This window comes from Pleurodeles waltl, chromosome 4_2, assembly GCF_031143425.1.
Source record: "Pleurodeles waltl isolate 20211129_DDA chromosome 4_2, aPleWal1.hap1.20221129, whole genome shotgun sequence".
NCBI lineage: Eukaryota > Metazoa > Chordata > Amphibia > Caudata > Salamandridae > Pleurodeles > Pleurodeles waltl.
Genome location: NC_090443.1, coordinates 347,591,403 through 347,612,827, shown reverse-complemented (window position 1 = coordinate 347,612,827; position 21,425 = coordinate 347,591,403). Strand labels below are relative to the sequence as shown.

At 44.3% G+C, this 21,425-nt stretch overlaps 1 protein-coding gene across 3 annotated transcripts in view; it reads right to left on the bottom strand.

Moving 5' to 3' along the window:
• The window catches only part of ABCA4 (ATP binding cassette subfamily A member 4), a 1,046,570-nt gene that overhangs the window by 755,480 nt on the left and 269,665 nt on the right, over positions 1-21,425 (bottom strand). For all 3 annotated transcript variants that reach the window (XM_069231419.1, XM_069231421.1, XM_069231420.1), the window contains one exon: positions 12,338-12,535. In XM_069231419.1, the coding sequence (XP_069087520.1) occupies positions 12,338-12,535 (198 nt within the window). The remainder of the gene's footprint in view (positions 1-12,337; positions 12,536-21,425) is intronic.

Below are 21,425 nucleotides of genomic sequence, written 5' to 3'. Positions count from 1 at the left end.
TCTAATCTGACACATCGCTTTTGAAGTTTGTCGGCATAGAAAAGTACAAGACAGATCGGCCAGCACGCTTTCATGTTCCCAGAGTTAAAATTAGGCAGGGAAGGGGCAATTTTGTGAATACTTTTGACTCTAAGTGAAATGAGAGGAAAGAGCTTTTCCTGCTTCCGTGGCTAACTAGTTTCTGGTAAACATGCCCCTTCGTTGAAGGGGATCTAGATCAGAGCAAAACAATGAAAATAGCGAAGAAGCAGACACTGTAATTTAGCACTTATTAAGAAGACCACGTCTACAGGAACTAAGTAGTCCTGAACGTCTCAAGGACATGTTTGGAGCTTGTTTGGAGAGTGTTAGATTTAGAGGACAACACTGATAGACTACTATCATTTCACCAAAGTAATAGCTTTATGAAAGTGACCACTTAACCTGTGACACCCTGACGATAGCAAAGAAATAGTACCAATAACATTACTGGCTGTGAGATCACAATATCGGCCTGGTCCGACGGGTCAGCCTGTGGGCCGTGTTTTTTGGCTGTTTGTGAGCCTGTTTTTATGGTATGCTGGGCCAATTTTAACTCTTAATTTCTCTAATATACAAACAAATATCGCCTGCAGCAAGCTCAAATCCATGACTTGCAACATTCATACAGCGTGCCTTCACAAGTTCAAAATTGTCCCAATTTGCAAACATGGACCACTTTTTTAGCTATGTAATCATTAATGGGGGCCACTTTTTATTTGGTGCCCGGGCCTATTTTCTGTCCCAGTCCGACCCTGGTTCTATGACCACTTCAAGGTGCTTGAGTGGACAGGTGGTTAGGTGATAGGAGACTAGAGAATGGATAGTTCTGGATAAACTGCTAGCACGAACCGTGTCTGTACACGATTGGGAGAGAAGACTTGGAGGGCAGGTTAGAAATAAGATGGCAGCTGAAGTCCAGACTAAAGGATTTTATTGGTCTTGGCGATTTGGGCAGGGAGACAGGCATTCAACAAGAGTTCTTAGGTTGATTGGTTGCCAGATTTCTCGCAAATGTCTGCTTAAAAGCCAGTTCTTCATTTCTGTGGGTTAGTGGCCTGTTAAGCTTTCCTATTTGGATGAACCTAAGCACCACAGAAGGTAGACTTGAGAGAGGTACTTCTCCCAGGAAACTGAACACCTTTCATTGAGTGATTGTATGAATACATTTGTTACAAGGGGATTTGCAAATCAAAGGAGGTTAAATATAGACCTTAAGGACCCTTCTAAGTAAGGTCTTCCAGAGTTTTGATCAATGGACTTGGAGTCTTTTTCGAAGTTTCTGAAGTTTGAACCGAGGTTAGGTGATCTTGTGTACCTGTGCTTATCTCAGAGATTTTACTTAAGTATTGACTATTACTAGTTTCTGAAACTATCCAGGTCCCTAATTCGGGAAGCTTTGTAGTATAAAAACAGAATGCAATGAGAGAATGTGGATTAAAAAAAATCACACAGGCCTTATCTGAACGAGGAGGTGCTGAGTGTGGTTGGAGGATGTGACGGCACATTGGGCCAAGTTTCTCAAAGGATTTGCGCTGCCCTTTCACTACGCAAGGGACGTATGGCAATGCAAAACATATAATCAAATATACAAAGCCAAGCAAAGCCAGCTTGTGCAGCTGTGTGTGGCTTGGGAAGTCTGGAGTAATGCAATGCAGTGTAAGTCATTACTTTGCATTACTCTGCCCCAGGGAGGTGTACCATGGGCAAAGCGTATGTTCCCATGCATCTGCCCATAGATTTTGGTGCATTCCCCGATTTACCATGAGTGGAAAGCCTGTGAATGTGTCATAATGCTAGGGCTTCCCAGGGGAGGCGTATCAAGGAAAAATATCTTCATTTCTCCTCATTTTTCTCCTTTCTACATATGCTGCATCCTCCAGCACAAGTATAAAGAAGAGAAAGGCTCAAAGCATTGTTTTGTGCAGAAAGGTGTCCCTTCCTGAACAAAAACAATCCACCACGGTGCAAGGGTGCCTACATTGGTGCTAGGCAGCCAAAAGTGCGCTAGTGCAAGGAGAGAGCAGAAATGCACCATATTTGGATAGATGGTGTCTTGCTGTGTTGTGTGAATACTAAATATGACCCAAAGGCCCATATTTATACTTTTTTAGCGCCGCGTTTGCGCCACTTTTTGACGCAAAAACAGTGCAATCTTACAAAATACAATGGTATTTTGCAAGTTTGCACTGCTTTTGCATCAAAAAATGACGCAAATGCGGCGCTAAAAAAGTATAAATATGGGCCAAAGTTTTTTGCCTCTCAGATGGTGTGCAGAGTGATAAGACGCGTACTGCAAGCACAGAGGGCTGTGAACTATCAGACACCCTTCAGCTCAGTTACACAAGGATGAAAGTAAACCCCACCTGAAGAAAGGAACTCAACAGGAGGCCTACTCTACTCCCAGATTTTTTCAGCAATGACACTAAACCCCATCAGAAGGCTTCTCTATACTCTTCCCACCTGAGGACAGCTGACAACTCTTTTCAGCCAATCACTTAAGGAGGAAAACTCAAACCAATGTTCAACAAGTTTACCTCAGGGAGCCCCTTCCTGAAATATCAGTCGGATAGCCCAGACAAGCCTTGGACAAGGGAACTGCTGTACTCTATATGTTATTCCCTTTATGCATAAAGCAGGCAGTAGCCAGTATGTGTAAGGCATAGATTTCTTTATGCTGTTAGAGGATCATCAGAAAGTTAAATGTATTGTCTCTCCCCAACATAAGAATGAACAGTGCAGGGTCATAGGTGACCTGGCACCTAAGTCCTATCTACAGTCCCCTGTTTCTGTGGAGGCACACAAGCAGGGTGTCAGGAGCCATGAGCACACAATTCCGCCTGCCTATTCCCTGTGGCACCAGAAGGCCTGTGTGTACTGGCATCAGCCGTTTCTGGCCCTGAAACCATATGGCTTACATTCTGATGGGGTGTGAACACTCGGGAGGTGGCAGTGATCTTCTGGAGGTGTGAGCCAAAAGTGGATGTGGTGATCACCCTACCCAACAAGTATGATAAATCCTTCTACAACTATAATAAGCATAAAATTGAATGCTTCAAGCAAAATATCACAGCAGAAGAAAGAACACAGGCATTACAAGGGACAGATTTGGAACAAGTAGTGAATACCCTTTACCCATTAATGTGTCACAGAACACTGGTATTTCTAGTTCTTCCTAAGTTCTCTGTGAGGGGATAGTACAAAACAATGTTCAGATCTCTGCTTCGCTTTGTCTTCAAAACTAAGGGTGGGCGATAAATTCCTCTCTGCCGGGGGAGTTGGTGGAGTTTTGGTCACGGTGCATTCCATATGCAAATCGGAGTTCTGGCCAAATTCGGCCACCCGCCACCTGGAGAATTTTTTTCTCCCACACAACTCACCAACGGTAAATTGGCGAGAGCGCGTGCAAGATTTGGCATCCCTTAGCACGATTTTTGATCAATAGGAGGGCACCCGTTGAGATTTTCCCAACACAGGCGATCATGACCGTTCACGGTAGAAAATCTCCTCTAGTGGCAGCAAAATCAACTTGAGAAGCAGTGCCCTTTGGCAAGTTGTGTAGTGCCGTTTGTGCTGATTTTTCAACATGGAACACACTCCCAGTGCTAAAAATCAGCGTGAGCAGCGAGACGTACCTAATTCTGCCCATTCGCGGAACTCTGTCAAATCTCACAGAGCTTTCCTGTCAGTGGAATTCTGCGGAGTGAAACTCTGCATGTTTTGCCCACCCTTGCTAGAAACTCTTCTGTAGGCTGACGGTTTCCTCAATCATAGGGGTTACTAGGCAAGCCATTGAGGTAATGCTAGTGACTCCTTTGCACACCCATCCACTTGAAAGGACTGTCTTCCAAACGTTTAGTGCAACACACCTGCCTAGGCCAGCAGGGACTGCTCTGAGGATTTTAAGGCATATGTACCTGACACTGTGAGAGAAAACCAGTACCAGTCCTACAACTGCAGAAGCCACACTGCAGAGTTTGATAGTGATCAGGCTAAGCTTTAAATACGAGCAGAAGCCTTATAAGACCTCAGTGCAAATGGCAGAGAATCACACTCACATAGTCAAAGAAGTGTAACATTTCAGAAGCCATATTCAGCAGTACTGAGAAACTATGGCCAACTCCTGGCAGTCTTTAGCAGAAATTTCCAATTGTCCCAGCTGAGTTGAAATTAATTGGTAATATTTTGGGGTAAAGGAGCTTTAGCACTTCTAGAGAGGAACTGCTGGGGCCGAGCACCTATATTTTCTGTGTGAGGTGGTTAAAGTTCAAACATATAGGCCCACATTTATAGTTTTTTAGCGCCACATTTGCGTCATTTTTTTACGCAAAAGCGGCACAAATTTACAAAATACAATTATATTTTGTACGTTAGCACCGCTTTTGCGTCAAAGAATGACGCCAATGCGGCGCTAAAAAAGTATAAATAGGGGCCATAATTTCTCAGAGTTAATGCATGAACTTTAAGCAGAACAAGTCGAAAATAGCAATTAGGGATTGCCTCTCTCTATTTCTGAACTGTTCTATCTAAAGTTGACCCACTAACTTGGGGAAATTCTGAGTAATATGTTTGAAATTGATACCTCGCAAACTAAAAAAAAAAACAGGCGCTGGGCCTTAATTATATGGACCCTGCAGTGTATCTTTCAAGAAGGTGACTCCCTGGCAAAAGAAAAGTGGTGTATCCATCACAGATTCCTACAATACCTTACATTTCTAATGAGAAGCAGATTTTACCATTTGAATGAAATGGGTGTCAAAGTCTCGGTTTTGTTAAATATAGACGCTGTCACCCATCTAACTTAAACAAGACTTGGCCATGTTAGAACGGTGGTCTGTGCATTTGATAACCATAGGAGAACAGGGGAAGTCGACAGGGGAATCTTGCTCCCTGGGCATTTTCGAACGGGTAGCGCAGTCCAGAAACTGCAAGGGAACACTGACCAGTGGGCATGAGGGGGCAGGGCTAGCAAAGGTGAGGTGTCATAGGACAGGGAGGGTAGCCCTCTTTCAAGGTTTACCAGTACCCAGTGGCGGCCAGCAGCTTTAGGAGGGCAGGGGCGGGCGGGAAGCACACACACACTCATTCTTTCACACACACACGCACGCACGCATGCACATCCATTAACAACACTCATAACATTCAAACATGCACGCACGCACCGAACATTCATTTTAAAAGATCACACACACACTCATTCTTTCACACACACGCACATCTATTAACAACACTCATAACATTCAAACATGCATGCACCAAACATTGATTTTAAAAGATCACACACACACTCATTCTTTCACACACGCACGCACGTACGCACATCCATTACCAACACTCATAACATTCGAACATGCACGCGCGCACCAAACATTCATTTTAAAAGATCACACACACACACTCATTCTTTCACACACACACGCACACACATCCATTAACAACACTCATAACATTCAAACATGCACGCACGCACCAAACATTCATTTTAAAAGATCGATAACACACACACACACACTTTCCTTCAGCCTCGGAGGTCTCAGGAGGGTTGGGACTGCTGCCTTCCCTCATTGGCTGACCTTAGCAATGAGGGAAGGCAGCAGTCCCAGCCTCGTCACAGAGTGGGATGGGGTCAGTGAGACTGCTGACCCCACACCACTCTGTGACGAAGTGCCCTGGGCGCTTCAGGGCTTAAACCTAAAGCACCCAGGCCGAAGTCAATGGGTGATGCTTTCCTCATCACCCGGGGAGGGCCTCGAGGTACCTTTGCTGAGCAGAGGAGGTCACGCCCATAGGACCTGTGACCCTCCTCAGCCCAGCAAAGTTCAGCTCAGGCAGCCAGGAGTCTGCTCAAATCGTGGATGTCTGCTCCTGGCTGCCTGACCTGAACATGAAAAGTGTCTGTCGGGCTGACCTTTGTTCAGCCTGACAGACACTCTTTATGAGGGGCAAAAGGTGGGAGGGTGGCCCCTCCGCCATAAAGGACAGGCCGCGCTTGCCAGTACGTCAGTCACTTCAGGGGATTAGGAAGTTAGATTAGGGCAGTTGAGGTCAATATAGTTTGGGATAGTGAGGTACAGTGATAGATTATGGCAGAGGCAACACTTAACAAGGTAATGGAAGTACTTTTAGTGCTCAGAGAGGAGGTGTCTTAAGTTAGGGCTGAGTCCCGCAGAGGAAGCGCCCGGTGAGGAGCTCCTCAGAGGGGGTAGCAGAAGTCGTTTTCCCTCGTAAATTAAAGTTAAAATCAATAAAACAACAAGATTGTTAAGGGTCTAAAGACAGAAGGACTACAGTGGGGTGTCTGTTGTGGCAAGGCCTTCAATGGCTGGACTGTTGCAAAGAGTATTAAGGGTGCTGAGAGTATGAGGCCAAGAGGAGGTGTGGTGCCCCATTGCAACTAAGGTTCCAGCAAGCAGGGTACCCGTGGTGGCAATGCACAGTCAGGCAGAGGGAGGCTGGGTTGTCCAGGCTTACCTTCAGTGGCAGTCTGGGCAGCAGCAGTAAGGCTGCCTGTGAGTGGAGGAGAGGGAGCAGCTGGATTAGAGGAGGTGATGGCCGTGGGCCTTTTCAGCTCGAGCAAGGCCATGGTTCATGGAGGAGGCTGGCAGGTGGCACACAGTGATGTGGCTGGGATGCCCCCTCGCGTCAAGACAGATTAGAGCTCCTGGCATCAGATATTGGGCACAGAAGGAGTGAGGACAGAGACAAATAACAGAGCTTCTACATAAAGCTGGGAAGCCCAGCACCTGTTCAGACAAGGGAGAGAGGAAGAGGAGGATACACTCTAAAGAAGGCAGAGGCACCATCTGAAGGCAGAACGGCAATGAGCAATGTACACAGTGACACGCTGGAGATTTATGATCTATGGGGAAAGACAGGGATGAGTTATTTGCAGCCTGGACAAGGGAGGTGTAAGAAGGGCTGGGTGAAATTGTGCTGAAACTATGGCGGGTCTAAAGGGCGATTAAAGCACAGCATGAAGGTATGGGTTACAGAGGACATGTTAAGAGGAAGGAAATAGGGAAGCAAGCAGCGGTGGCCAGATGGGTGTGCTGGGGAAGCAGGTTGGACCTGCATCGCTGATGAGACGCAGGCGGTCCAATGTGGCTCGCTTACCCTGGCTGGCAGAGAGGACATGTTTTTGTGTGGCTGGCCCGGAGATGGCGCTGGATCAGGCAGACATACGCGAGGGAAGGTTTAGTGTGGATTCCCTGACCACACATCGGCGTTATGGGAAGCTCAATTTGGCAGCAGTGGTGTGGGTGATGTTGAACTGCCAAATACAAGTGGTGTCATCTATATGGCTGACAGGGCAATGGCGAGTGAGGAGTTGTTAGATTGTGACGAGAGGAAGGATGATTGCGAAGAGGGTGAGATTGCTCAGTGAGGGGCACAGCATGCTGCTGACTCTAAAGATTGTTATTGATGCTCATGAATGCCTGTGCTGGGCAAAATGTTAACAAGGAGGGAGTTGGTGTTGTACACAAACTGAGGGCAGCAGTATCTGCATCAAGCAGGAGCACTGAAGTGGAAGACACGAGGAAGTTACCAGTGAGAGAGCAGGCTTTCATGCGGGCCCCGATTATTCCAGCTGGTGAGTTGGAAGCAAAATTGTTGCGATCAGTGGTTGTGGGGGTTTGGGAGCTTGAGGTTGCTGGAGTTTGACTGTATAAAGGCAGTTAGGTCATGCACCAAGCGACAGAGATGATGGAGGAAATATAAATAGTGGATGGTGTCAAACAGGTGGAGAAGAGCGAGGAGAGGCTTGGCAACAAACAGGTAAATGGGGTGGAAGCAAAGACAGTAAGGAGATCAAGCACAAAAAACTCCCAAATATGGTCATTACCAAGCTGCTAGGGGCCCACTTAATGAGTACCTCAAAAGAAAATATCTAGAATGGGGAATACATAGAAGTGTTTAAATGACTACATAGAGAAGTTAGGCTGAAAAAATGATCAAAGAAAAAAGGAGTATGAGTTATCCAAAAGTCCGAAGGTTATGGTGACAATTGAGAATTGGACCTCAGCTTTCCTACTATATACCAGCGTTAATTGATAAAGATTTTCCAAAGCATTCAGTGGCCTTGTTTAAGTATGTAGATATAATACGCAAAGCGCTTGTGACATTTGGGGCACTTGCCTGGGTATGGTATGACCAGGAAGTTCTGGCCTGTTTAACAGAAGACACTGAAGGTAAATGAGGTGTATTAGACAATGATTTGTGGCCTCAGTGGATGGCATCCACATGGCAAACTACCACGTACACAGCTAGCAGGTTATCTATCATTTACAAGCCCTTTATATAGAGGTCAGCCAGGGTGGGGTAAGTGCAGCATGGAGAGGACAAGTAGGGTAGGTGAGGTATGCTGAACTTTTAACAAAGGCTTATGCAACAACGAGTATATTGCTATTTCCAGCATGACTGTTCCAAGTGCAGAGAAAAAGATCCCCTCATGCAGTGTGTTCAACAATTTGGAGGGGGTGCTTGGAGGACAGGGTGGAATTTGACAGGGACAAGTGGGAAGAGGTGGGGGAAGGGACATTTGGGCAAAAGGATGATGCCTTTTGGCTGTTGGATTGTTTCACGTTTAGTTTCAGGTTAAATTATGAGGGCCTGTTGGAGAGTGGATGGGCAGAGGATTTATGTTCAGTCATTCCTCATAAAGGGGCTGTGGAATGTAAATTGAGGAAGGAGCTAAAAGAAGGGATGATGGCAGGCTCATTTACAGAATGGCCATTAGACAGACTGATAATTCCCCCAATAATAGTCTTCAAGTAGGAGTTCAAGTGATTCAACATCTGTCACAGACAAAAGGAGCTTCTGTGAATGATGTCCTAATGGAAGAGGTGTCTTCTATCTAATACTCTACTTTAGATAATGCAGTGGAGTTTGTGAGATTGATGATCATAGGAGTGCTAAAGGTCAAGAATGACATTGTCAGCATATCATTTGTAACTGCTACATCCAGAAGATTTGGACCTACTGGGTATACAGCTTGACGATTGATTCAGTTCCAATGGAGGTACAGATGCCAAAGAATAGAAGAGGAAGATGCTGGAGCTCCTTCAGAAGACGTTGGGGAGAAGAAAGGTGCAGGTAGGAGAGGTGCAAGTATTACTTGGACACTTAACTTTACTTGTAGGGTGGGGAGAGCAGGGTGGAGTTTTTGTAAACGTCTGGGTCTCTCATTGGCAGGATTTGCTGTTCCACATCACAAGGTTCGCCTGTCTGCATGGGTTAAAGAAGATTTGAAAATTTGGACAGCACTCCTGACTGGGTGCAATGGCATGTCCCTATAGGCGGCTGGGAGCGGGCGAAGAGAGTGGTCTAGAGAGACAGTTTCTGGTGCTGCTGGCAGCTGTGGTTTAGGCTATCATTGGCAAGGGAGGTAGTGCACTGAGCAGTGACCAGCATCTCATAAATATAAGGGACAGAGTATTGCATTTTTGGAATTATTTCTACTAGTAGTTTCACTCGTGCTGCGGGCAGATTTTTCAGAAACAAAAAGGTGGTCTTCAATGTAGACATAATGACAGTTAATAACATTGTCAATAGACGATTTCTCAGTATTGAAACTGTTGAGTGTTTGTGTTTGTCTGTTTAAACTATAACATAGTTTTTAGAGCTAGGCATGCCGCAGATAGTTGCCAATGATGTTGTGGATGCCTTGCCTCATTCGCAGTAGAGAAGATTCCATGGGCTTGTGCCGGGAGCGGAGCAGTGGAAGACCAAGATGTTGAAGGAATTACGGCAGCTAGAAGATTAAAGATGCTTCAGTTACTGGAATTTTCTCTGGTGCTATCTACTAAGCGAGCATTATTGCAATCTCTGGCAGAATACATAGGAGCTAGAGCAAGAAAAAGGTTGGTGGGAGGAGAAGGTAGTGGTAGGCATCAAGAGGGTGTGCTTAATTTCATCATGATTCAAATTAAGATAGCTTTGTCCCCGGGGACGATCACAGGCAAGGTGGCAGGGGTAGCCTTTTTTGGCAAGCTGTGGTGGGCTTATTCAACAAGGGAGTTATGTCACATATTTTTGGAGAAATGGGCTGGGGTGGGGGGATGGGATTAGAAATATAGAAGGAAGCCAGCTATGATGGCATTATTATAGAAGATAGTTACGAGGATTCAATTAGGTTGACTTAATGAGGGTGAGGCATTGCTTTTTTCGTTATTGGTGATATGGCTTTTTTTCTGAGCATTTTGGACGCCAGAGTAGTTGGAGGTTAGCAGGACTGAAGGTTTACGTAGGCAGGATAAAGAAGTTGGGTTTGGAGATTGAGGTTTTATTGAGAAAATCTATGACTGATCATAGGTAAAAGGGCAGGAGAGTTTTGTTGAAGAAATATCCCAGACAAGGTGTCTGCCAGGTATGGTGGTGGACACGTTTTCTGAGGGCACAGTAGGGGGGCATGGGATGAGTGGATGTTTGGTTATGAAACAGGCAGGAAGGTGTCAAGCTCACAGTTATTGTTTGGGTTTCATAAGGTGTTAATAAACTTGCATTCACCAGATAAGGAGTTTGGAACACACTCCTGTAGGATTGAGATGGCTACAGAGGCAAACGAGAGAGGAAGCTCAGGAGCAGTCACTAAGGCCTTGGGGAGGTGGAGGTCAGACAGGTTTAGGGGGTATGTTTGCCCTGAACTCTCATTGATCTAGAGTGGTTTATAACACGCAGTTGATTGTTTTTACACTAGTTGTGTTCTTGGCCCAGTCCATCACAATAACATGATTTTGATTTGTGGCCATTTTTTGATAAGTGGGCAGCCCATCAAGCAGACTAGAGGAGTTCTGGCAGACTTCTGGGCTTTGAGGATACTGAGGTCCAAATTCAATGGCGTAGAAAAGGGGGTATGAGGTGGGTGGAGCTGCAACTGCATTTGGCAGAATTATTTAAGAATAGAGGATGGCTGAAACTATTGCTGATTCACTGGGTGATAACGATTTGGTTCAATTGAACTGTTTGGTTCTGATAAACTGGATAAAACAGGACCTTAAAGAGTTGAAAACACTATGTTCAGCCACAACTTTGATATGGACGGCTTTGTTAACTAGGAGAAATGGGGAGGGGCCAAAAATCTGGCTGCTTTAGATGGAGGAAGAAAGAAAATTAACAGGGAGATTACAATTTTTGTAGGGTGGAAGGAGTATGTGATTTGGAGCATGTGGACATACAGTTTGTTTGGCGTAATTAATTTCGGGACGATGGAGTGCATCTTTCCTTCATGGGAGTAGAACTTCATTTAATGTAGAAAAAGAAGATGTTAGCATGGCTGCTTTGTGAGAATCTATGGTGAAAGTAAGCAGAAAAATGCCATTAGAAATAGATTTTCTGAGTAGCAAGTGTGGTGATTATTTACAGGCCACAATAAGGTTAGTTGTGCTGCTGGGAGGGCGAATCAGTTCCGGGACAGGGGTGAGAGATGAGAGTTTGATGAGTTCAGTTATGCAAGAAAGAATGGAGACCTATGTGGATGTGAACAAACATGTTTTATTATGGACTGGCATGAAAGCACAGCTGTCTCCAGACAATTGTGTGAGCATCACTAGAGAGGGCTTTGGCTCCGCCCACATGTTGGTAGCCAGGAATATATGTTGTGTGCTTCTACAAAAAAGTGTTTGTTCTCCATACAGATATGATCAGTTTATTTAGCCAGTTGCCTGAGCTCGGACTTTCAGGGGGACACACATGACATTAAATGCCATTAAAGTGCCTTTGATAACTAGGCTATTTGTGTTTTTTTTCCTTTGGTAGCAGCACTGATGGGAGGAGGGCAGTCATTAACCTACATGGGTTTTAGGGTCTGGCTTGACAGCTCAACTGTCACCTTACCTTTTAACCTACACCGATATTATTCTACAGTTCATTGCTTCCATACAAATCCATATGTATCCCCATGCTATTTACTTATAATACTTTGCATTATCATACAACACTCCTATAAAACCAGAAATATTGGCATTGCCAATGCTTGTTTTTACTATTTGCTATTTTAAAAAAATTAAAAACGGTTGGCTTTGTCAATGCTTGCTGACACGCAGGGGGAAATTACACATCTGTACATCCTGCATGAACACTTCGGCAAAGATAGCAACCCTGCTCCCAAAATAAACGACCGTGCGTGCATCTCACTTCCTGAGGCTGAAATCTGGTGCAGGACCAGCTTTATTTATTATCCTTTCTCCATTGGAAGTCGGTAACTCGCACACATTTAAGTGAGAGGAAACCGTGTCGAAGGTACCTAGGAGAGAAGTTTGAGAAACAGAAAGCTGTTTTGCCGTTCGCCGACCTGACAGGCACATTAACACGTTACACTCACCAGTCGGAACAGTTTGAAGAAATCAACGTTCGCGTAGAAGACGTCTTCTATGCGCTGCAGCCGCTGCTGAGAGAGCACGCACAGAGCGTTCTGCACCGACTGCATACCCCGCCGGCTGGTGAAGATGATGAAGCGGTCCAGGAGGGCCTGGCTGCAGGCTATGTCCTTCAGGGCCAAGTCGGGCACTCCAAATGCAAACTGCGTTCAAGAGGGTACAAGCAAATGGTTAGTTTACCGACTCCAGTGCCAAATACCAGCAACTAAATCAGCACGATGACTTTATCACATAAATGCTACACAACAACAAATCATTCTGGCTGACACACAAGAAGGTTTTAAAACGGTATTAGGTCAGAGCGATCCTAGGGCCTTCCTAGAGCTCGACATCTGGAGGCTCAACAGGCACTGTCTTTATGTCGGGACTGGAGTGAGAGTCAAGGCCGATTCAACTCATTAGCAGGTTGGGAACTCTTCCCAATATGTCCCCAAGCCTGGAAGCGCTGACTCAACAGAGACAAAAACCAGGTCCGTTTTTCAAAAAGAACAGCAAATATGCAAGTAATCACCTCTGAAAATCTTCAAAGACCCCCCACAGGGGAGATAGGACGCCCCACTTGGAGCAAGATGGCTCTGGAGCTGCCTCTGACTTTGGCCAGGTGATAGTCACCACGTGCTATTATGACCTCATTCAGCCTGTGACATCAGCGTTGACGCTGAGCTTGAAAGCTAGGCATAACCAGCCCCACTCTCAGGGTGTCATGAGCCCCCCAAATTAGCAGCTTGGGCGGCGGTGGGTGCCACTAGGCACTTCTGTTTAACATAAATATCGAAATTGATGTTTACAGTTAATCTGACCTTAATTGGAGACGCAGGTCACTAAATAGACGCCCATAAATGCTGCTGCAAACTATAATTATGTAGGAGCTATGGGACGAGGTTTTGGGTAACAGATAGAATAAGAAACCACAAATGGAAAGGCGGAAGGGAGAAGATGATGTAGAAAGCCCCAGAAAATGAGAAGGATGAGAAAATGATACCGTGGTGAGATGGGGATTAGATTGAAGGGATGGATGGGTAAATGTATTGATGGACGGGTGCAAAGATGTGTGAATGGATAGAGAGAACGCCCGCTGGATGGAAAGAGATAAGGATAGACAGATGTATGAATGGAGGAAAGGATGGAGAGACTGGTGGATGGGAGATGAAGACAAGGATGGATATGGACACGAGTGGAGAGAAGATTGGAAGGAAGAGTGGAGAGAGTTGAATGTAGAAAGGAAGGATGGATGATGGATGAGTGGATAGAGGGAAGGAGGGACAAATACATAAAAATAATAGAAGAACGGGTAGATTGAAAAAGAAGGAAAGAACGATGGAGAGAAGGAAGGATGGATAGAAAAAGAATAGGTGAAAAAATATAGAAAGAAGAACCAAACGATGTAAGGATGAAGATAAAAAAAGAAAGCATCATGTTCTTCTGGCTACTCCCTTGCCTACACTCCTCCACGCACACATGAAGTGATCTTCAAAATGTGGGACAACCACACAGCCAGAGGAGCCAAAATGGGTGCCCATGGGGTGCGAGGCACCGGGAAAAAGGAAGTCTGAGACTTCCACTGGCTCTGTAAGCCAAAAGCTATTTGCTGATGTTCTCTGAAAAGTGTCCTTTTAAAATGTAAACTGAATTGTATTAAATATGTTAGTGCAAGAAAATGAAATGTAACACTGGATGCCAATTTTTTTTTTTTTTTGCTGAATGTGTACACATTGCCTCACAAAGTCATTCATTTACAACATATTTTTATTTTCATATACCACATATATCTTAAGAAAAAAGAGCATAGTTTTTAGAATATTCTTTCAAGATGCCTCCTCTGTCCTCACTTGAAATATCTGGTTCGCTTTCAAAGTATCAAAGGTCATGCATTCATTGTGATAAAGTAAAAAGAAGAATATAAATTTCTCTGGCTGCATTTATTTGAGGAAATTCCATGAAGTCCACTCCAACTTGCTCACATTTAACATTAACCATTTTCAGCTCATTTTAGGGGGGGCATGGCTGGCCACAATATTTTACTCAGACGTGTGAAGGCAACTGCACTAAGTAAAGAAAAGATACAATATAGTGCAATGATTGTTCTGATTAACCTGAAAACCTAACTGGATTATATAATGAAGTGGATAGAGAATCACAGCCTCAGTTTAGAGACATTTGGGGAGATTAATGCTGAAGGGTATGAAGGTGGGTGTTGGGAGTTTGAGCCAGTTCATGTTGGATGAGTACCTCAGTCTAGCGTGAGGAGGATAAGATTTGAATGGTGCTCTGATTCCCTATTATCCAGGCCTTTGTGGTTCGGAACCCAGACTAGAATTGCCATCTTTTTCAGACTGGAGGCCAGTGTGGTTGCAGGTTTTTGGCTATACAGGTTTTATCTTGTCTGAGACCCACCATCCTCAATAAATCTGATTTTGGGTGGTTCTCGAGTCAATTTTATTTTCAGTTCTCTCTATTTTTCATAGTAGGTCTGTATTTTCTCCTGCTTAATTCTGTGGCACGCTTACTATAAAAAACCTCCGGCACAGAGCCCCCTCGTGGGAGCCCGTTGGGCATTAGTGCGCCGGCCCGACGAGGAGCAGACCCAATGATGAAGCTTGGCATCCAATGGATGTTTGAGGGTTCTAGCTTCTAAATTTAGAAGTGCCCACACATTTGTTTTCTTTTCTATTTAGGAACAGTGTGCCCCTTCGATTGTGAGGTACTACCCAGGGAGACTGCACACTGGACCTGTTCTAATAACTCTCCTGGGCCCTCTTTCTGTTGAGATGAATATACCTTAGACCATAGTCCATTCTTATAATTTGATTAGAAATACCAGTTATATTGTAGTACTCCAATATGTTTCTTCTATAAATGTTTTTTTGTATAAAACCAAAATAAACTAAAAGTCTTTGAAAATATAAATAAAAAGAAATTGGTAAATTGTAGCTATGCATTTACAAGTATCAGGGAACACAGATGGGAAGTGTATCATCTCTGCAGTGGTATTCTACCAGAAATGTAATATTCGCTTGCCAAAATATTGTAGACAAACTATGGTCTGCCCTAATACCATGAAGGTAAGTGTGCTGAGAAAACTAGTTTTACTATTATTAATTACACTTGTATATACCTAAAAAATGTATACATCTTCAAGGTACGTAGATGTGGAGTTAGAAAAATTCATCTGTACTTAACCTATATATACTTACATTCACTATATAGTGGTTCTCAACAGGGACATCTTAAGGATTTTGGGGGCTCTGGGCCTAAATGTATTTTGGGGGTTCCTGTTCAGAACGAGCTTTTAATTTACAACCCAGTTTCAGCTCTTTCATGCTTTCTCTGGCCAGGTCACTAACAGCACACATGCACACCCAAATTCGAATTGTGTTTATATATAATAATATTCAGGAATAATGGCATGTTCTTTTAATATTGTAACACAACAGCAGCTCACTAATATCACTGAAAATAATCTCTGTGACAACCTCCAATTTCTCAAATGTGAGGTCCCCTGTTTTGAACTAAAAGAAAACTTTTTTATGGATGTTGCATGAAACATAAACACAACATTTCTCTGCAAAATGTCTATATTAGCCTCTCACATCACCCACATTAAAAATAAAATCAAGGAAAAGGGTATGTTTAGCAGAGATGTTTAGGAATTATTCAAGTTCATCAGGGCAACATTCTCTGCAGAACAGAGCTAGCTCTATCAGTGGGCCCTCTGAAAGGCTGGGGGCCCTGGGCCACAGTCCACTTTGGCCATGCCTTAAAACGTCTCTGATTCTCAATATTTGGGCCACAACATTTTGGAAGGTTGATATTTCTGTCCTCAATATTTTGACATATAACCATAGCCCACAAGCAAATGGAAATAGGCACACTATTTTGGGCAATCCACTTCCCTTGGGGATTGCCAAGGAACTGAGGCTTTTTTGGGCACAGGAATAGATGTAAGGGTTGCCACCTTGAGATTATGAACCTTATACTTACCCTTACACTTCTAAGAAATGTTTGTTAGTAGAGGGAATCAAACTCCTTCCAGCTCCTTTGTGGCATAGAGCGACTCAGAACCTCCTATGAATTTGGTAAGAACAGTGGTTTATTTGAGTCTGTGTTTGCAAGTGGGGCCCACTGTCACTCATTTTTGGGCACCCATACTTATTTTTTCTTATTAAACTTTGGTCCAGAGCCAAACAGAGAACAGGGACATCTTCAGGATTGCTGAGGGCCTAAATGTATTTTGGGGGTCCCTGTTCAGAACAGTGGAAAAAAGTGGAAAAAAAAGGAGGAAGAGAAAGACAGAAAAACAGAGACAAACGGAGAAAGCTGGGATGAAAAAGAACTTGCAAAAGTGAGATAAAGGGACAGAGTGTCTGATGGTGGATTTATGAGGCAAAAAGTGGAATCAATTACTACGCAGTCTTGATATTCAGCACCCCAACATTCAACAGCACCAGCCACTGGCTTCTGAGCAAAGATTTGGGCCCTGTCCCTTATTTATTTATTTTACAACTTAGCCCTAGGTAAAAATGAACAGGCGGCACATTCTTTGGTGTGTTATATTTGTCAATAATATAGCCATATAGCCTGCTGTCAAGGGCGACACTGGTTGTTAAAGGCCCTAAAACCCAGTTATAGACCCGAGCCGTAGGAGAGGGCCTTGAACAACCAGTAGAGCCTGAGGCAGAAGGGCTATAAGAACATTCCACCCATTGAGGAAAGAATCTTCTAAATTAAAAAGGGAGGAACAGAAACACAAACTTTGGAATGCTGGAGCATAATGGCCTGCGCCAGTTATTATAACCCCTGAGCCACTACATTTTCTTCAATGCAGCTCTCAGCATTCCGATGCCCAATACTAAGAATTGCCTAGCCAGTGCTTAATTTGTGCTTGTTTCTGGTGCTGACCACCAGCATTTATTTTTGAGGGCCAGGGCTTATTCTTCTGCCCCATGCATTTGCTGCGCGCAAAAGCCTCATATGAGAAAGACGGAGGAAGGGAAAAACGAAAAAGCTTTACAAAGGGAGAAAGTAGAAAGCTGCAAGAGTGAGCTGAAGGGGCAGGGATGGATTTAAATGGATTAAAGAGGCCCAAGATGTCTTCAGGATTACGCCGCCTCAGTATTCCGTGTTCTCACATTTAATTGCAGCAGCCGCGTGTTTAAGAGGAGGGCTTTGGGCACCGGCACGTTTCTATTTACAAATTAAGCACTGTGCTTAGCCAGTAAAAACTGCTTTAAGTAAACCAGGCACAGCTGAGGATACACGCAGGTAGACGGCGTCTATCCACTATTTTCAAAGAATGAACGCCGTCCCCCCTGCTCAGAAGTTGGGCCCCATTGAAGTAAGCTGAAGTTGTCCTGATGTAATTAGCAGCGCCTGCACTTTTGAATAGCATACCAGGGCATTTCTTTATTTTTCCTTCCAACTGGGCCCATGGCAAAAGGCTGATGTAAAGGCCGTCAGATATCCTTGTGTGCTTGTACAGCCATGTCTCGGAGCTATCTGCAGGCTCATATCTAACTGTCAGGAAACAAGGCACACAGCTTGTTATAACTTCACAAGCATTTAAGGGAAACTAAGGGTTTGGAAGCAAGCGTTTTACTTTGTTTAATCCCTACATAAAAGAGCATGCACTCACTATAAGAATGTCAGCTGCATTGGACTGTGTAAGTATTTACAGTAATAGCCATTTAAATACCCAATTTGTTTATTTAATTATTTTACAGATGCCACTTCCTGTAATGCCACAGTGATGTCACACGCTGTGATGTCACTTGCATACTGTCTAACTTAGTCCCCCCCCCCTCCACACACACACACTTCTTTTGTCAGGACTTGTGCCCTGAAAACAGTGGGGAAATGAACAGATAGCTAAAAGTTAGACTTAGCTACAATTGCATAAAAGGTATGGTTGTTATGCACCAGTAATCAAAACTGAAGGGCACATATGTCAGAATGAGCAAGGAGGGACGTATTCACAGGGTGGGTGTGGCCAGTGGTAACTTAAATTCCTAACATGACTGCAAATGAATGGGCGACAAAACAAACCTATTATAACAACCTCTGAAAAATGTGAACAATTAAAGGCTGAATGAAGTGTGATACAGAAACAAACACCTCCAAATAACCCCTCCTTAAACACATACTCAGAATCACTTAAGAGGGCACGTAAATTATTATGTGCCGAAGGCCCGTTTTTCAGCGTGTCAACTTTTGTGTTGACCTTACATAGTCCTAAAAGAAAATCGTGTAATTTCTCTATTTTCGAGGAATGTCTCGTTTGCCGCCATTGGCAGCCGACACACCTCAAGGCATGGCTGAGGCTACATTCCTAGCCCATGGAATCTTCCCACCTGTCACTATTGTTCGCAGTATTAGAGGCTCTGTTTGAGGTGTATGACCTGGCTTGCTCTAAGCAAAGAGTTATTTCAGAACAAGTTACAGTACAGCTATTTTCAGGTGATCCCTTCTCACAGGTCAGTCAGCAGACATCCAGGCCGCCTGACCTGTCGTGCTGGTCTGGCCTGTTCGTCGTGCGGGAGGTCAGATCCTGCTCGTAAGTGCAGATTTTGTCAGTTTATGAACGTAATAGGCTGGCTCCTTCCTAGTCCCTGAAGAGCTTCCATGTTCCTTTATAGAGCGTGGGCTTGGCAGGAGTGTGGTGGTAATGCTACCAAAAAATAATGAATGCCAGCCCTTATAAAATACTCCACCTGTCTTACTCGATATTTTCTCAGTTTAAGTGGCAGCTGTGCAGGGCACTGTAGGTAAGAAAACCTCATGGAACCCATGCAAGGCACATAACCCTAGAATCCCCTGGTTGTCTAGTTTCCAAAGACGTCTGTGGTTTCTAGATTTGCATGAGTGGAACCACAGCAAAGCCCAAAATACAACTGCTACTCCGATTGCCTATCTCTCAATAAGCGCTTTAGAACCTTTTGTGTTATGGTCTTGTAGACACAATGTCATGGGACAAGTGGAAATTCAGAGTGGTAGGAAATATGTGACTCCCTGCAGATTCCAGAACTTTCCATCACAGGAATGCAAGGAAAATGTGTGTGTGTTTTTTTTTTTTTTTTTTTTTTTTTTTTACCAAAGTTTGATGTTTTCAAGGGCTTTTGAATAAAATTACTTAGAGAGAGCCATGCAAGTCAGTGGTGTAGCAATAGCCCCTGCAACCCCGTGGTGCAATGGTTGGCACCTGAGCTCCACGGGTCCCCCTCCCACACTGTGCATGGGTGGTGGGCCCATGGCCTGAGAGTTCCAGACTGTCATAAGTGTCCGGGGCCGCCTCCTTGAACTTTGCAGCGGGGGTGCTCAAGTTTTGTTACACCACTGATGCAAGTCACCAAACAGCGCTGGATTCCCCCAGGTGTCTAGTTTTCAAAAATCTGTACGTTGCTAGGTTTCCATAGTTGCTGGCTGAGCTAGGGCACAAAGTCCACAACTACCTACTTTGCAAAAAAAAAAGGCTTTGAGTGGAAAATGTGATGTATCTATTTGGCGTTTTGGCCTTTTTCTATCGCAAGCACTAGGCCTACCCACACAGCCGAGGTACCATTTTTAGTGGGAGACTTGGGTTAATGCTGGTTAGAAGGAAGTCTGTGGCTCCCCGCATACTCCAGAACATTCCATCACAGGAATGTGAGGAAAATATACTTTTTGAGTCAAAGTTTGAGGTTTCAAATGATTCTGGCAAAAAAAAAAATGGTGCGAGACACACAAGTCACCCCAACCTAGATTCCACTGGCATTTAGTTTTCAAAAATTTGCAAGGTTGCTAGGTTTCCTTAGGTGCCCGCTGAGCTAGGCCCAATAAACACAGCTACTCACTTTGCAAAGCAAGGGTCAGTTTTGAGTGAAAAAATGTGATATATCAATGTTGTGTGTTGGGCCATTTCCTGTTACGGACATTAGGTCTACCCACACAACTGAGGTACCATTTTTATCGGTAGAATTGGCGGAATGCCGTGTGAATGTAGGTTAGTGGCTCGCTGCATATTTCAGTACCTTCCATCACAGGAGTGTGCAGAAAATGTATTTTTTTAATCAAAGTTTGAGGTTTGCATGGGATTCTGGGTAAAAATTAAACCTGGTGAGAGCCACACAAGCCACCCCCCGGGATTACCCTCCCCGGTGTCTACTTTCCAAAAATGTGCAAGTTTGCTAGGTTTCTTGAGGTGCCAGCTCAGCCAGGGCCCAAAATCCACAGTTACCCACTTTGCTAAGAAAGGGTCACTTTTGATTCGGAAAATGTGATGTATCCATGTTGCGTTTTCTGCAGTTTCCTGTTGAAAGCACCAAGCCTACCCACACAATTAAGGTATCATTTTTATTGGGAGATTTGGGATAATGCTGGTTGGAAGAAAGTTTTTGGTCCCGGCAGATTACAGAACTTTCCATCACCAGAATGTGAGGAAAATGTGCTTTTTTAGACAAAGTTTGAGGTTGCCAAAGGATTCTGGGTAAATGAAAAAAACCTGATGAGAGCCACACAAGTCACTGCACCATGGATTCCCCTGGCATCTAGTTGTCAAAAATGTGCAAGTTTGCTAAGTTTCCCAAGGTGCCCGCTAAGGTAGGGCCCAAATCCCTAGCTACCCACTTTACAAAGCAAAGGTCAGTTTTGAGTGAAGAAATGTGATGTATCTATGTTGAGTTTTGGGCCATTTCCTGTTGCCGGCACTAGGTCTACCTAGATTGGCCTGCAGATTTCTGCACTAGGCCTACCCACACAAGTGAGGTATAATTTGTATCGGGAAACTTGGGAGGGATGCTGAATGGAAGGAAGTTTGTCGCTTTCCACAGATTCCAGAACTTTCCATCACAAAAATTTGAGGAAAATGTGTTTTTAGTCAAAGTTTAAGGTTTGTAACGGGTTCTGGCAGTCATGGCTTGTGGGTGTTACAGGGGACGGGGCGGCGCATAGGGGTGGAGCAAGGGGGTTAGTGGGGAATGAAATATTAAGAACATGTGTAAATAAAATAAATGAATAAACATACGTGCACGCTGTGCTCCACTGCCGCTCCTCCGTCTCCTC